General features: G+C 41.7%; 1 protein-coding gene across 2 annotated transcripts; it reads left to right on the top strand.

The window, feature by feature from the left end:
* The first annotated feature begins 1,401 nt into the window (after positions 1 to 1,401).
* Positions 1,402 to 11,564, top strand: LOC123410357 (protein MIS12 homolog). 2 transcript variants are annotated; one of them, XM_045103286.1, is made up of 9 exons: positions 1,402 to 1,613; positions 1,775 to 1,853; positions 6,107 to 6,236; positions 6,333 to 6,396; positions 7,387 to 7,506; positions 9,771 to 9,863; positions 9,944 to 10,082; positions 11,119 to 11,247; positions 11,329 to 11,564. In XM_045103286.1, the coding sequence occupies exons 3-9, from the start codon at positions 6,112 to 6,114 to the stop codon at positions 11,400 to 11,402; spliced, it is 744 nt and encodes a 247-aa protein (XP_044959221.1). In that variant the 5' UTR covers positions 1,402 to 1,613; positions 1,775 to 1,853; positions 6,107 to 6,111; the 3' UTR covers positions 11,403 to 11,564. The 2 variants fall into 2 exon arrangements, with proteins under 2 accessions (XP_044959221.1, XP_044959222.1); XM_045103287.1 differs by lacking the exon at positions 7,387 to 7,506 and having other exon boundaries at positions 1,404 to 1,613.
* The last annotated feature ends 4,788 nt before the right edge of the window (positions 11,565 to 16,352 follow it).

Here is a 16,352-nt window from a genome sequence, read left to right as displayed (position 1 = left end):
AATAAAGGAAAAAAGAGTGCAATATGAATGACCTGAGATAACCAATAGGTTATAACTTTGTATTTTACTCCCCCAGAAATTTGCAAACATCAATGTTATCTCATACCAATTCCACGAACCAGATTCTGTAATATAAACATTGGTAGAGACATTGTAAATCTCACAATAATTTGTTTGCATATTATCGTGTTACATTCCTGTAATTTGCGAGGATAAATATAACCCATAAGCAATACATGTGACATTATCTTGGTAGATAATGATAATTGATTCCAGTGAATCTTCACATGATCTCATATGTGTCTAGTCATTCTGCGAAGACATGTATATCCTGACATGCTTCAAAATAATTATGGCAGAATTATCACAAGAAGGACTCATTTAGAGTCTATTCTGAAGGCTTTACTCAGAATACTCTTCCAGTAAATCCAGTCTTTGATATGGCATTGATGGGATCAGATTATCAACCACTATCAGGATATCACACCATGGTCCCATCTTGATTTTCCTGATGGAATTAATCCATCAGTGCAACACAATTCAAATGGTTCAAATTATACAATGCATATCAAGTATATTCCATGTTTGCGTCATTATTATTTTGGGCAATTTTGTTCAAGTTTTCTACCATCATTGTCTGGAGAAGCCGGTCACTGCGCGCTTTCATGCTCTATTTTTTCGGGATAATCCTCTATTCCTAAATAGCAACAATCCATTACCTATTTTTTCTAACCATGCAACCATGACACATTAGCAAATATGCATGCAAGATATAAATAGTATCTTCTGCATTACACTACGCATGCAATGGTGACACATCTTTAATTCATGCATATTAGTCATAAGCAATTTCTTTGTAAACTAATATAAAAGCATTTACATCATCATTTTAGTGATCTAAACACTCTTATATTAGTTTACTGAGGGAGTAGTTTTTTTTTTTCATTAGAGTTCATACTTCATATTTTGTTTGAAATTACATTTTAACTATAATTTCCACTTTCTTTAAGCTTAGATCCGCTTTTCATTAATTTTAGTTTTTATATAACAACTATCTATTCATTTTGTAGCAATGTTCTCGCAGCAACATGCGGGGTGCCTAATCCCAGCCCTCTCAAGCCCTTATCGTTTACGATCGTTCGTTTTTGTGATCAATTAGTTTCTAGCCGTCCGATCTGCATTATAGCGAGAGAGAAATTTTCTCTTTTGGCGCTCTACACTTACACTGGATTCAAACGGAAACAAAATTGAGGAGACCCGCCGAAGGCTGAACCACCCAGCCGCCCAAGCCCAAGCCCAGCCCAACCCCGCTGTCTTTCTTCCCCCCTCCGCCATTCCCTCGCCTCCCGCAGCCGCCGCCGCCCCGCACACCGGCGACCTCGCTCTCGGGCTTGGCCCTCTCCCCCACCGCAGCCGCCCCCACCCCCCTCACCTTCTCTCCCAGATCGAGCGGCAGGTCAGGCGGCGGCCAGATCCGCCGCGGTGCTTCAGGATCAGCGCCGTCCTCACGCCAAGGAGGTCGGCTGCTTCTCCCCAGTCGCTCGCGCGCCAGGAGAGGAGGAGGTGGCTGCCGCTGCTTCCTCTCTCGGTTTGACGCCGCTCTTCCGCGTGAGGTGAGAGCTCGCTGCGGCTCGGCCGCTCCGACCCTAGCGTCCCCCCCCCCCCCCCCCCCCTCTCTCTCTCTCTCTCTCTCTCTCGATTCGGTTCGATTTGGAGTTCGTGCTGCTCTTGTTGCTCTGTTCCTGAAGCTCTGGCTGCCCCCTCTCCGCTGCAGGAGAACTTACCCCTGGAGGAGGTATTCGAGAACCTGAGATAAATCTTCGCGCCCAACAAGCAAGCTACAGGAGAAGGAGGTTTGGAAATGCTCCTACCCTACACTGTTGTTACCTGCAACCTTGCGTTCCTGCCACTCATGGACGCTTAACTGGACCTGGAGGAATTTGAATTTGTTATTAAGTTCATTGGAGTTTTACAATAACTGCAAAGTTGATTTTTATCTTGACGGAACATTTACTGGGGATTAGATTATGAGAGATGATCAGTGCTAGGAAAAAAGATGAAGATGCCCATGTACACAGACCGTATACATGATGGATTGCTCCAAACAGAACAAACACCCGATCAATTGATACAGGGAGAAAAACCAAAAGGAAAAAAAAATCGTGGCAAAGAAAAAGGGAGAGAAAAAAAAATCACTGCTGCTCCTGTACTAGATGCTACGACTAGGACTTGTTACGAAATACTTTTTTTCCGTGCCACGATTCCCTGTTTGTTCCTTTTGACAGTTGACGTGCTACAATCCTAGTACATACATAAATTGAAGATTGAACTGATTGCTGACCTACAGATCAGTTCATCTTGTTTGTCTATACTCTATATGATAGCGTGCGTACGAGCCCAGCAATGCCGAGTGTTAGTCAGCATACAGAACATCGGCCAGTTTTGCCAAGCAATCTGACGGCCGGCGTACGACCGGATATATGACAGCACACACAATAATTATTCAAACACATGATGAATATCTCAAAATGACAAAATAGTACTCCCTCTGTTCCACAGTGTGGTGCATATAATTTTTTTGAAAATCAAACTTGACCAAGTTTATAGAAAATTTATATACATCTAGAATACCAGATACATATTATTAGGTACTCCCTCCATCCCAAAATTATTGTCTTAGTTTTGTTTAGAAATGGATGTATCTAAATACCAAAATGTGACTAGATACATTCATATTTAGACAAACCTAAAACAAGAATTTTGAGACGGAGGGAGTACATCATAAGACGTGTTTTCATATTATATATGTTTCATAACGTAGATATAAATAATTTTATGGGCGCTCTTACGCGTCCGCCAGCTGATTTTTTTTAAAGATTGGCCGGGTCGCTAGCCGCCAGATGTGACGTCATCAAGTGGCTGACGGGCATCTTAGTTTTTACAACATAGATTATGTTGCAGATTTTTTTGGAGCAGTGATCATGTTGCGAAAACGTCTAGATTTTTTTTTGGCAACATAGGTTTTTATAGAATATTTTCTGCAACAAAGATCATGTTGCGGAAACATGTATATACTTTTTTTTTTGCAATATAGTTTGTTATAGAATATTTTCTGCAACAAAGATCGTGTTGCGGAAACACCTGTATAATTTTTTTGCAACAAAGTTTGTTATAGAGTATTTTCTGCAACAAAGATCAACAAATTTTATTATAGAATATTTTCTGCGGGCTGATTTCGTCCGGCTGATTCACAGCGTTTCCCGCAATTTATAGGGATTTAAAGCTAAAAACACACACACACACATGCAAAGGTAACTAGCTGAATTTGGTTCGGTCAACAAGCAAATGAACTAGACTATAGGCCATAGGCGAGCACCCACATGCAAAAAGGTCAGATAAGGACGGATGTGCAAGAGAGATGAAGGAAGCAGAGCACGCCGAACAGAAATCGTGATTAGGTGATCCGACGGCTTAGCGCATGCCGGACGTGTACAGTAAAATCAGCAGCCTGATTTGAAGGTTTTTCCTAATTTTATCTATAAACTTGGTCAAAATTTGTGAAGTTTGACTTTTCTGAAAATTTATATGCACTACATTATGGAACGGAGGGAGTGATTTAATATTATCCGGAGTGTTGCATTCAGAAAAAAACCATAATAAGTAGTTTATGCTTGACCATCTACTCGTTGAGGTGAGTTCACATCTCACAGAATTATTAGAAAAAGTAACTTTAAACACCGCAAACTTAATAGAAAAGAAGTTCCAAATGACAGCATCACTAAATAACTCTCGCTAATGGCTGAAAACAAATATCACAGTTTGAGTTTCTTCTTGTTCGGCGTGAGTTTTTTGAGAGGTTTCGTCGTTGACTTTGCGGGAGATTTGGATAGAGTCTTCGCAAGGGACATTCCAATTTGGCTCCTTGTAACCGGCCCAGGGGAAAATGGAGTTTCACCGGGAAAAGAAATTATATCATAAAAATGCATTGTAAAACATTGCAAATAACAAAGCAAGTATGTGATGTACCTCCTTGTGACACGTGAGGACTACTTGGTGTTTCCTATGGAGCCTCATTTCTCCTACTTTTCCTATCACATCAAGCACATACTGCTCAAGGTTGAAAGAACACACATATTTTGCAGAAGTTGGATAAGTGATTGTTCCTATTCTTCGCCCAATTGTATGGACATCCAGCTTCCCTTTGCCCAAGTTCATGGTGTTTTTTTGCATATGTTCTTTCAACCTGTCTTAGGTTTATTACCTGACACCCTGCCCCTCAAGAGCACCCTTTGCCCTTAGTTTCGTATGTGTTCCTGCACCTGCTTTCGGTAGTGTTGCTTGCAGAACAAAACCTGATCCACTGCAGGCCACTAAGTCTTGTCTGTGAGTGCTTCTATTTCCCCTTGATATGCAGCCCTGAATTTTTTCACGTGGTAATTGTCCACAAAGTCCTCCAGTTGACATTAGACAGTGTAGTTAGAACAACTAATGCATGTGGACATGGCTTGTCTATATGCTGCCACTCCATGCAAGTACATTCGTGTGCAAGTGCGTTGACTACATGCCTTTTACTGTGATCTTTCTCTGTATCAGTGACCTCGGCACTCCAATCACTTTAGAGATGGCCTAATCTTCTAGTCCTATCGTTCAATTGTTCAATGATGTTTGGGAGAGTTTTTTACCTTGCAAACACTCTCCAATCCTTCTTCTCTCTCAGCTTGTCACAAAGTTGGAGGCAAACCCTTTTTTATCTCCCCGACCCAACTATTAAAATATTCTGCAAGGTTATTGCGTATGTAGTCCACCTTGATATCCTTGTTGAATGTGCACCTAAAATAAGAGAGTGGACAATGAGACCAAATGGCAAGAAAAATTTCTTGTGATGGAAAATAAATAAACAATTGCCAACAATAAGAAATGTACCTCATCCATTAGAAATTGTGGTACTATTGTAGCCTTGTAGGTAGTCTTGCCCCTTAGGCTCTTCGGTTATTAAAAGGTTTGTATGATAATCATATGTCGACTTCTTATATGTCTTAGCAGCAGGCCACATAAGGGGGGAAAATCACCATGAAATTTCTTAACTGCATTTGCCATAATAAGGTGTCTAAAACATTTCTTTGCTTGGCATCAGGAAAAACATTTTCACTGCGTTTTCCCAACCCCTTGCTAGAATCTGTGCATACAGCCAACACAGGAAGATTACCTATTGTTTTCTTTGGTTGTCTCATGAGCCAGGTCCAATTTTCTTTTGTTTCAGCATTAAAAAAACACTAAAAGCTATAGGAAACATCTGATTATGTCCATCCAAAGTTGTACCCGCAGCGAGGTGCCCATTCCACTTGCCATTCAAATGAGTGGAGTCTATAATTATGTATGATCTACACCCATTCAAAAATCCATCTATGCAAGGCTTAAATGCGATGAACGACTTGTCAAAAAGCATGTTGTCGTTTATAATTGGCTTTTTAGACGAGTCAAGTTTATACTTGGTGGCGATCTCTTCAACACTTCCTGGTGATCTCAACTCAATTTCAGCTTTGAAGTTATGAAGCAATATTGATTTGAGATCACCAGGAAGTGTTGTAGAGATCGCCACTAAGTATAAACTTGACTAATCTAAAAGACCAATTATATACTGTAATATGCTTTTTGACAAGTTGTTCGTTGTATATAAACCTTGCATAGTTAGATTTTTGAATGGGTGTAGACCATACATAAACTCAACCCATGTGAATGGCAAGCGGAATGGGCTACTCGCTCTGGTTACAACTTTGGATGGACATAATTGGATGTTTCCTGTAGCTTTTAGTTTTTTCAATGCTGAAACTGAAGAGATCTGGACTTGGTTCATCAGACAACCAAAGAAGGCAATAGGCGATCTTCCTGTGTTGGCTGTATGTACGTGTATATGACCTGTGTACATGGGAATCTTCTTTATCCCTAGCACACTAATCATCTCTCACAATCTAGTCTCTTGTCATGTTTTGTCAAGAAAAGTAATAATCAGATAATCAAACTCCAACGAACTTAATAACAAATAGTAAAATTCCTCCTGAACCTGGGGTTTACCTTTGTTTCTTCTTGATTCATGTGTGGGTGGCAGGAGGTATGGAAGGGGACGACGAGACCTCGGCAGTGGAGGCGGCGCTGGGGCTGAGCCCTCAGATCTTCATAAACGAGGTCATCAACATGATCGACGACATCGGTTTCCAGGCCTTCCAGTACTGCCTCCAGTTACGCCTCGGATCCCTCTCCGTAACACCAGCTCACTTTCCCCCCTTAGCTGCCCACTGATTTTGTTAACTTGCCTTTTCGCTGTCATTCTACAGGGAAGGCGCCTCCGTGGCCTTCGGCGATGCCAAGGCGACCAGTAAGGCCGAGGAGCTGAAACGGGTAGGTTTTTTCCAACCTCGGGATCCAATATAACTGAACCCTCCTTTGGAATTTTGGAGGATTCAGGGCACCACCACATTCTAAATGGTCTCCTGGCCAGAGTTGTTACTTTTTACATGCTAATAATGTTACTTCATCTAATTCAGTGATTGCACAAGGAAATTGTTAGATATGAATCTGAACTAAACGCCCTCAGCGGCTTGCTCAGTGTTAGAATACTGACTGCAGTATATGGCTAGTGTACGTTTGTGTACTTTTCCTAGTCAATACACAAGTTCCTCCTCTCTTGATCGTTGCCAGCCCACGACTGACATCATGGCCAAGTGCCTCTCTGTAACTTGTATAAATATGCCCAAGTGCTAATAGATCAAGTGTGTTTGATTTCAACTTGCTATCACCCAGGTCAAGATGAGTTTGTTTTCCTTGTACTTCTACAGTGGAGGAAACTAAACTGTATTTGCCATGTATAGGTAGGTTTATTATGTTGGAGTATACCATTCCGAAGGAAATTGATGCAGCGATGTTGCCTTAACTGCCTAAGTAGACGCGTCTTTCATGTGTAGGGGATATAGCTCTTATATTTGCATGTTGGTGAACCCTTTCTGTAGCAAATGAATATTAGTTTCTTCTGCTGCAAACTGTGTCTTGGTGCTTCATTATTCCAGGAATGAGATATTCTTTGTAACACATTTGATATAAGGTATTATATGCAGATTTTGAATGTAAAATGATAGCAGAATGGAAGCTTGAAACAGTTAGAACAATCCTCATAATAACTTTAGGTTCGACCTATAAGGCTATAATTCATTTGGTTTTACCTATAGCATGCTTTAAGATATTTGAAAACTGAGTTATTTTTCTTATGTAATATTTGAGCTCTCTCTTCCTAAAGGTATTTTGTAACACATATGATTAAGTGTTCTGTATTTTTTGCCAAAACTTCTGCTGATAACTTCTGAAATGTGGACTTCATGATGATTTTTGTCTTAGGGAGTAACTGTAATTTGGAACTTGGTAACGGATGTCTTGAATAAAAGAATGAGCAATTGGGAGACGTATTGCCTTCTGCAATGTTTAACTGTACCTGAAGGATTTGTAGCGCCTGAAGATGTATGTCTCTTATCTCAAAGTAATTGATTTTTTTTCCAATCCAGAATTGCCAGTTTGACCCGCACGACACTTTGACCCACACAATTCACATCCCTGTTTCACATGATTCACTAACGCCCTGTTTGGATGTCTGTATCAGTGCCCTGTAATTGAATTGCTATTGCCAAACTTCCAATTCGGGCGTTTGGGTCGTATATGGAAACTGCCGTCCGAAATCATGTGAATACAGGCCCGAAATCTCGTCTGCGCGCCGAGACCTTCCATGATTCAGACCCCTCCCACTCCGGAACGCCTGGGAACCGCGAGTCCCCGTAAAACTTACTTGTTTGGCCGTCTGTTTCCTCGCTCGACCAGGGGAAACCCTTTCCCACACCCTGCGACAGGAGCCAGGCGAGGCAGCGCTCGAGAAACCTTGACGGCGGCGCGCAGGTATGCTCCTCTCGCCGGCCCTTCTCCTCCTCCTCCGGCAACTGCTTCCCCGCCGCCGCAGATCCATCCCTGCCGTCGTAGCTCCATCTCGGCCGGCGCCGCAGCCCCAAATCCTTCTGGATTTGGCTGCCGGCATAGCACATCCTCCTCTGGGCCCCTTCTTCTTCTTACTCTGCCACCACCAATCCTCCTCCTTCCCCTTCTATCTCTCCAGCCCCAGATCTGTGCTTGGCAGCCATTCGATCACCTCCTCCTGTGTCCCCTTCTTCTTCTACTCTGTATTCACACATTGTACAATTTTTGGTTGTACGCATATACTAATGCTGGTATGCAATTCCATAGTTTGACATCCAAATAAGATTCTGTATTAAAACCTCAGTAAGATTCCACGAGCCAATTCAACAACACCCAAACAGTTGAATCCGTATTCATGTTCATTACAGTTTCCTGGCTGAATTGGAATTGAAACCAATCCAATACAGAGGCCTCCAATACAGACATTCAAACAAAGCGTAAGATTATTGCTTCAGATACTTTTTGTCCTGGGGGTTCATAATGTTGAAACTGATGCCCTATCTTATACTTATTCACCCTTTTGTGAAAAGTATTTAATTCACTTGACTCAGCAATTGACAAGGAAACCTTTCAAGCTAAAAGTTATGCACAGTTAATACCAGTCAAGCTTGAACTACTCCCTCTGTTCCTAAATATAAGTACTTTTAGAGATTTTAGTACGGACTACATACGGATGTATATAGACATATTTTGGAGTGTAGATTCACTCATTTTGCTTCGTATTTAGTCCATAGTAGAATCTCTAAAAAGACTTATATTTAGGAATGGAGGGAGTAGTTTGTAAGGTAATTAGAGAATTTGAGTTATATTCTCTACTCTATATTGATTAACATTCCATCATTTCTGACTTTCAGTTTTTCAAAGTATTTCAAAGTACCCATGGTGTAAGGTAATTGCAGTTTTTCAAAGCACCCATGGTGTACGCTATGCTCAACTAGGAAGTAATATAACACTCCCTCCATTCCTAAATATAAGTCTTTTTAGAGATTTCACTAGGGGATTACATACGAAGCAAAATGAGTGAATCTACACTCTAAAGTATGTCTATATACATCCGTATGTAGTCTTTTAGTGCAACCTCTAAAAAGACTTATATTTAGGAACGGAGGGAGTAAATAGTAATATCAGAACTCGTTCTGATTCTCAGGGCAAAATATATCTGGACATTTCTTATTGATATCTTATTTTAAATTGCCAACTAATGCACATCATTAATTTGTGAGTCGTTGTATTGAAATAGGATACCTTTTTCTGTGATATGCTTAGCATATATTAATGTAATTTTGTTTTATATCCATCTCTGTCAAAAATATTCCACTTAGATTTTCTTTCCAGATGTCCTAACAGGCAACTATAGATTTACTCAACATCAATTAGAACATTTTACTAAACTGTTTCTAGGGAAACAGAAGTTTAATACTTCCTCTGTACCTAAATAATTGTAGTTGGGAAGAATTAGTCTAGTTCTCCCCAACTACAATTATTTAGGTACAGAGGGAGTATTAACTAAGTGACCAAGTCATAACCATCTGCAGTTCAGTTCTTATGTCTAGTAAATGGAATCAGTGTGAAACATTTAATTAAGCTTAAGGTCGTTTGCAATAAGGTACTCAATACTGACAATATATCATATGTTTGCGGCTTTATGCGCATTTTGGTTCAGTGAAGCCATGCATTATTTATATTTACTTTACAACCTGCATTTTCAAAAAGCAAGAGGCATGTAAATGAGTATAATTATATTATGTTTCTTTCATCAGGATAATTCCTCTGCAACGGTGTTGCATAAAGATGGGAGTTCTGATTCGGAACTGGATGCAGAACTTGATTTTTTGAGAAAAAAACTGGCAGATGTAAGTACCTTACTCACAGATAATTAGCTTGATAATAATATCTTCACTTAATCTAACAAACTATGGCATTGTTTAATTAGGCTAACATGGAATATGAAGAACTTCAAAGAGAAATTATTTCCTTGGAAAGGCAAGCTACATACAAGAGTAACCTTAATTCCTCTATCGCTGAAGTAATGAAACCATATGAAGACAAATCTGTTCAGGAGAACATTCAAGGTATGCCACCTGATTCAGTAATGAATACCTCAAGTAAAGGGAAAAGAGCAAAGAAAATTATACGCAATTAGATGTATTACTTCCAAGGTTCAGCAGCTTTGATCTGTATGTCTGAATTACGCTTTTGTTGCTCAGCAATGTTGTGTTAGTACTCTCAGGTTGCAGTTTTGACTTAACGTTGATGGCATGCCAAAGTTTTGGTTTATTTTGCTTTCTGAATATCACAAGCTTTCAAAGTACAGAACTTTCACTTCGTTGAATTATTTATTTGGACACTCACCAGTTCAGATGATTAGTGAAGGGTTATTGTGTGAAATGGCACCAGATATGATTTGTTACCACCTTGAGCCCTGAAGTCAACGTTCTTCCCTACCTCCTTGTTAGACCATCAAGATACTAATTAGTGTTTTGGTAGTAAATGCTGCACCTATAACCTATTAGCAGTAGCGGAGTTACAAATACAAAGTTGGGTGGGCCGGACTGAACCTGACGCTAAATCTAGGCTGCTGCCTTGTTGTCCTCTAAGTATTCATGGGCTGAGACTATGTATAGTTTTGTAATTTTGCTAAAAGGTTTGGCGGACCATGGCCTATTCGGCCACAACGTAGCTCTGCCAGTTCCTATTAGTATTAGCCATGTGTCGTTGATTTTTGAACAACAGTTCAATAGACCATCAAGCTTTGGTCATCTGTTGATCTTTTTTTTTTGGTCTGATGTGTTAGCTTTAGCAATCAGAAGATTCTCACACTTAATTATGACTTGTCGGTTTTTGTCTGGCTGAACTTGGTTAACAGTAAGTATGTTTAACAGTAAGTATTATATTTCAATCAGAAGGTTCTCACACTTAATTCTATCCTTTTTGCTTCTTGTATAAGTAAAGCTGAACTTGGTTAACAGTAAGTATGCTTGACAGAAATCAGAAAGATGATATCCCCTAGATTTAAATTTGGTCTAGATAGTGCTGCTAGCTACTACTAGTTTTGTCAGTTATCTCTTGTTCAGAATGTATGCTTACTCAACTGTCCTGAACCTGCAGCTTTTGTGAACGCGCTACCAGAATTGCACGAGAAAATGAAGGTTATGAACAGGAAAAAGGCTGAGGCCAGGGTAGGTCAAAATGTTTGGAATGCCAAATGTCTTAGAGACCTGAGGCGCATAGCACCGGGTACTGGACTCTTCCTTTTTCTTTTTCGTATATGTTTCTATTGCCACAAACTTTTCTCTCACCACCCTGGCTGCTTCACAGGTTCTAGTTCTACTCCTAGCACCGAGGACATTCAAGAGGTGAACGCGGTTGTGAAAGGCTTGCGGAAGGAGTAAATTGTGTCGTGGGCGTTTGCAATATGAGGATATCGACCACTCCGTGTACTGTCAATTGCGCGCTGTAATCTTGTCAAGCTACCCTCTCGCTAGCTACCTGAACTGCAGGTTTATGAGAACAGCTGCATATACATGTGTGCATAAGTTATTACTATTACTATATATACACAATGCAACTGTTCTCCACTCAAAAGTTCCCGCGAGGTGTGGGTAGGGCACGACTCGTCAAGAGGAGTGGCGACGAAGCCTGCGTAGCAGGCGGAGCCGGGGCTCAGTGTCGTGGAAGCCTTGGTGAGGGAAAACTCCACGGGCGTGTTGATCAGCCCGAACGCGGTGCATCCAGTGGAGTTAGTGAAGGGTCCTGCCTTGTCCTGGCGCCGTGGACGGCCCCATGATGGACGTCAACTGTCGTCGATTTCATGGGACAGATGTCATGAGGAGGCTAATCGTATGTGGTTGGGACCGAAAGGACGCCGTCGGGCTCCGGAAACTGGACTGGGAGCGAGCGGTGCGAGACACGCGAAGTACCCAGGTTCTGGGCCCTCTTTAGGAGGTAACATCCTAGTTCTGCTTGAATTGGTTGATGATCCGGCTAGGGATACCATATGCTCCTTGAGCTGTATGCTAGAGGAAGGAGTTGAGAGCTCTCTTTTCCCCTCCTATGTGTGTGGGTGTGTGTTTGGCCGACCCCTTGCATGGGGCAGTGTCAGGGGGTTTTATATACAGACCCCTTGTTTACAATAGGAATAGAAGGTACTGGATGGGGCCCGGTTGGTAGCTTCTGCAGGCGGACAAGGGGCCCACCAGCTGGAGAAGTCTTGTAGCAAGTGGGGGCCCGTCGTCTGTTGGGTCCCGTCTGGAGCTGGGGCTCGCCGGTCGGGCCTCGCCATTGGTGTTTGCTTGTTACGCCGCGGCATGCGCCGCGTTAGGCGCGTCGCCTTGCGTAGCCGGCTTTGGTCATTGTACGGCTGACTGCATTGTTGCCCACGCCGGAGCAGGTAATGGAGTGGATGGGGGCGTACTCGTCACTGTGCCATCTCAGTTGGTCGCAGTCGGCGACGGTCAGTGATACACCCCCTCCACTGTAGTCTCGCGCGGTCAGGTCAACGGTATCCGAGATGTTGTAGTTGTACCCTTGGTGATGATGCCCCTGACACAACTTGTCAGGGTGATGTGACCGAAGCTGACCCGCCGGCTAGCGGGGAGCAGTCGAGTCAGAGGGGGGGGGGGGGAGTGGCATCGCCCGAGCCGGCTCGACTGCGCAGCCGGCCCCCGTGGGGAACCGGCCACCCTGTATATGTTTTCAAAGGGGGGTGGAGGAGTCCTTCTTTTGGCCTACCCCGGGGTTATCCCCCCGTCAACACTTCACAAGATTGCCATCAACTCACATCAAAAGCAATCTCGACATAGCCAAGTATCAACAATCCTTTCTTCGGAGATGGAGGAAGAAGACAACAAAATCATATCCTTCACAATTATATGATAATGAAATTCACTCCTGACATATGGATATATTATGTTCTTCCTTGCATGACTAACCATTATAGGTGAAAAAGTGAACCAAATCAAGAAGGATAGCTCCCAACTCAAGATGATCTTCATCAACTTGGAGCATGCACGACAAGTTCACCTACATGCCCCGTCATCAACATCATTCGAAGGTATGTACTCATATTTTTGATAAAGCTTTACACCAAGTCATGAGGTAAAGCAACTCAAGAGATAAGAAGACATTAAAATGCTTAATCGAAAAAGGTAACCCCATTTTTGTGCTTAACGATGAGTATGACCTATGATCAAGCATTCTTGCTTGACTCCTCAAGTCAAATACTCTAATATAGGTGACCTAGTCACCACTCCACATCTAGATGGAGATTCATGCATGGTTCACAATTTTCATTGCATACCTTCTTGGAACCATTCAATTCTCATCTAAATGTATGTGTATATATATATATTTTTTGAAAAACACACAAAAAAATGTATTGTTTCTCGTCTTGATTTCCTTTCTCAGTTGGTATCTTTAGATTTTCTTTGTCTACTTTCAGTTAAGGAGTTGATTTTCATTGCAACTCAGTCTCACTGTTCTGGGAAACTCGGTCCTACCGATTTCTCCTATAGGCCTTATTTTCATTCTCGGTTCTACCGAATCACATTGCCTCGGTGACTCTGGTATTATCACTGCCTTTGTTTTTCTGATATTTTCTGGACTTTTGTCTTAGGGGGAGAAAGATTGTCAATGATCCCAACTATCATTATCTTCTAAGTCTTATTGAAAATTTTGGAAAACAAAATTAGTTTTAGCCTTATTTTCTAGGGGAGAAAACTTCTTAGGGGGAGAAAACCTCAATGATCCCACAATATAAGAGGGAGAATCATCCAGGATCCCTATCATAGGGGGGTATAGTTAAAGGTACTCCAATTCATATTAAAGTGGGAGAACTTTCAATGAACCCTTACCTACTATCAAAGGGGGAGAAAAGTCAAATTCAAGGAACCCTTGTCAAAGAGAGAAGTATCAAGGATCCCTTTCTCTCAATGAGCCCTTACCCTATGAAATTTTTGGAAATTAATGCCAAAGGGGGAGAAACATATCAAAGCTTCCAGTGAACCTATATAAAGGGGAGAAATATCACTAATAAGCTTACACAAAAGGGGGAGAAATATCAACAGGGGAAGATATATGTTCCTAAGGGAAGGTCTGCGTAAGGGGAGATCTACCTAAAGGGAGATGTACCAAACCTTACATATTAAGGGGGAGAGAGATAAAATTGTTTCAGATATCATTGCTTTACTATCTTTTGTTTGAACTTGTCTCACCCTACATACTCCCAATATCTACATGCTATGGTTCAGGGGGGAGAGGGAATTCCTACATATTCATCCTTAGGGGAGAAAGTTCTAAATTCTCTTCGAGACATATTTATCATCAAATCCTATTTTCAATATGTCTTCAATATCTCGGTACTTTTGAAGCTCTTTGCATCTTTACAATAGAGTACTCTTGTGTTATCTAACATTTGTTTTCCCAAGTGTACTTCTACTGCTAAGACGTTCAAGAACCTCAAGGTAAGTATATGCATCATATCCTTGTTCATGATGATCTCTTGTCTCTTGCACATATTGTTTGTAAGAGTGAGTCATGAACATGGAAGTTCTTCACTCACATATGTTTGATGCATATAGCCAAGATCTATATGACTTGTCTTGTCCTTCTACCATGTGTGTGTCCATGCAGTCCAAAGCAACTATCCTTAAAAAGGGATTGCACGCATTTAGGGGGAGCTTGTACTAGTCATGTATCTTTCAAAGCTCTCATATTCTAATGCCTATTTTTATTTGAAGCTTTGGTTGTATATTTCCATCAATTACCAAAAGGGGGAGATTGAAATCACATATGCTCCCTTGGTGGTTTTGATAATTCATGACAACATACATTGTCTCTTGAACTAACAATTTTACATACTATATTTCAGGTTTAGTCCATAGAGAGCTTTGGCTATAGGATTGAGTGGAGATGCCCCTTGATGAAGGAAGGAATAGGATTTGCTAAAGCTTCAAGCAAGAAGATTCTTCATTTTACACTTTGTGAGAAATCGCATTTGAGCCCATAGGAAAGCCAATACTATTAAAGGGGGGGGGGTGAGGTGTTATGATGAATTGGTTGCTCAAGTGCTTAGAGTTAGCCACCAAAAATACTCAGCCACTCTTCCACAAATTATATCTGTCCCAAGCCAAATATCCAAAATAATTGCCACCAGCAATTTCCACTCGGCCCTACCGATTTCAGACTTAGACAGATCCTAGCCAAACCCTACCATTTCGGTGCTACCAAGTTCATGTGACCAACTTTATGTTGCCTCGGTACATGTCAATCTCTCCGGCCTTGTAGTTTGCAAAGGATCAAAACACAAGCGGGAATAGTGATAGTGATTGCAACGGAAAAATAAATGAAGACAATAAATGATGGAGGTGTAAGCAATGGTGGTGATATGAACCGGAGTCACATGATGTTCACTAGTGATGTCTCTCTCTCAAAAGACGATAAACAACTATGCTTGGGTAAACAAATTAAAGCTGGGCAATTGACAGAATTATAAACGCACTGCAATGCTAATTATGCTACTTGAAAGTTAGAGGCTCAACAATAATGGGCAGTACGCCAAGACAAGTAGACCGTTTATTCATCAGCATCTACTTACTAATCATCCACCTTGAGATATCTATCCAGAGCATCTCGCTGGTATTAAGTTGCGAGCCCCACCCAAAGTGTAAACTCAAAGCAACAGACAACTGCACTAACGAACTATGTGTAAGGTAAACAATCCTTGCAACCATGGTCACAAGCACCGTTGTTTTCTCCCTGGTGGCAACAACACATCCCCTAGTCTCATGTTTATGTCACTCAAGCTAGACATCAGGGGACATGAACCCACAATCATGCATAACGCTCCCTCTTGGAGTTACAATCTACTACTCGGCCAAAGCAATACAAAGCAACGGAGAACATGCATGGATCACTAAAGAACGTAATATAAAAGGATAACCAAACATATAAGTCATCACAATCTGAACATAATCTCATAATCCATCGGATCCCAGCAAACCGAGCATAGCAATAGTAGGAAAATTACATAGATGCCTTGATCATGTAGGGCAGCTCACAAGGGCTAATCATGGAAGCACAAGATTGGAGAGAAGACATCACATAGCTACTGGTCATGGACTCATGGTCCAAGGAGGACTACTCACGGCACGTCTGGGAGGCGTCCATGATGGTGAAGAAGCTATCGGAGGTCAATCCTCCCTCCGGCAGGGTGCCGGGAAGAGGTCTCCTCACGCTCCCGATCTCGGAAGCGCTGCGGCGGTGGAACAATGGAGAAATTTGCGATTCTGGATATGCTAGAAGGGTTTCCGATTGGAGGGTAAATATAGGCCAAAGGAGGGCGT

This window comes from Hordeum vulgare, chromosome 7H (genome assembly GCF_904849725.1).
Source record: "Hordeum vulgare subsp. vulgare chromosome 7H, MorexV3_pseudomolecules_assembly, whole genome shotgun sequence".
Taxonomy (NCBI): domain Eukaryota; kingdom Viridiplantae; phylum Streptophyta; class Magnoliopsida; order Poales; family Poaceae; genus Hordeum; species Hordeum vulgare.
The sequence above is the reverse complement of the archived record's forward strand: the minus strand, read 5'-3'. Positions and strand labels throughout refer to the sequence as shown.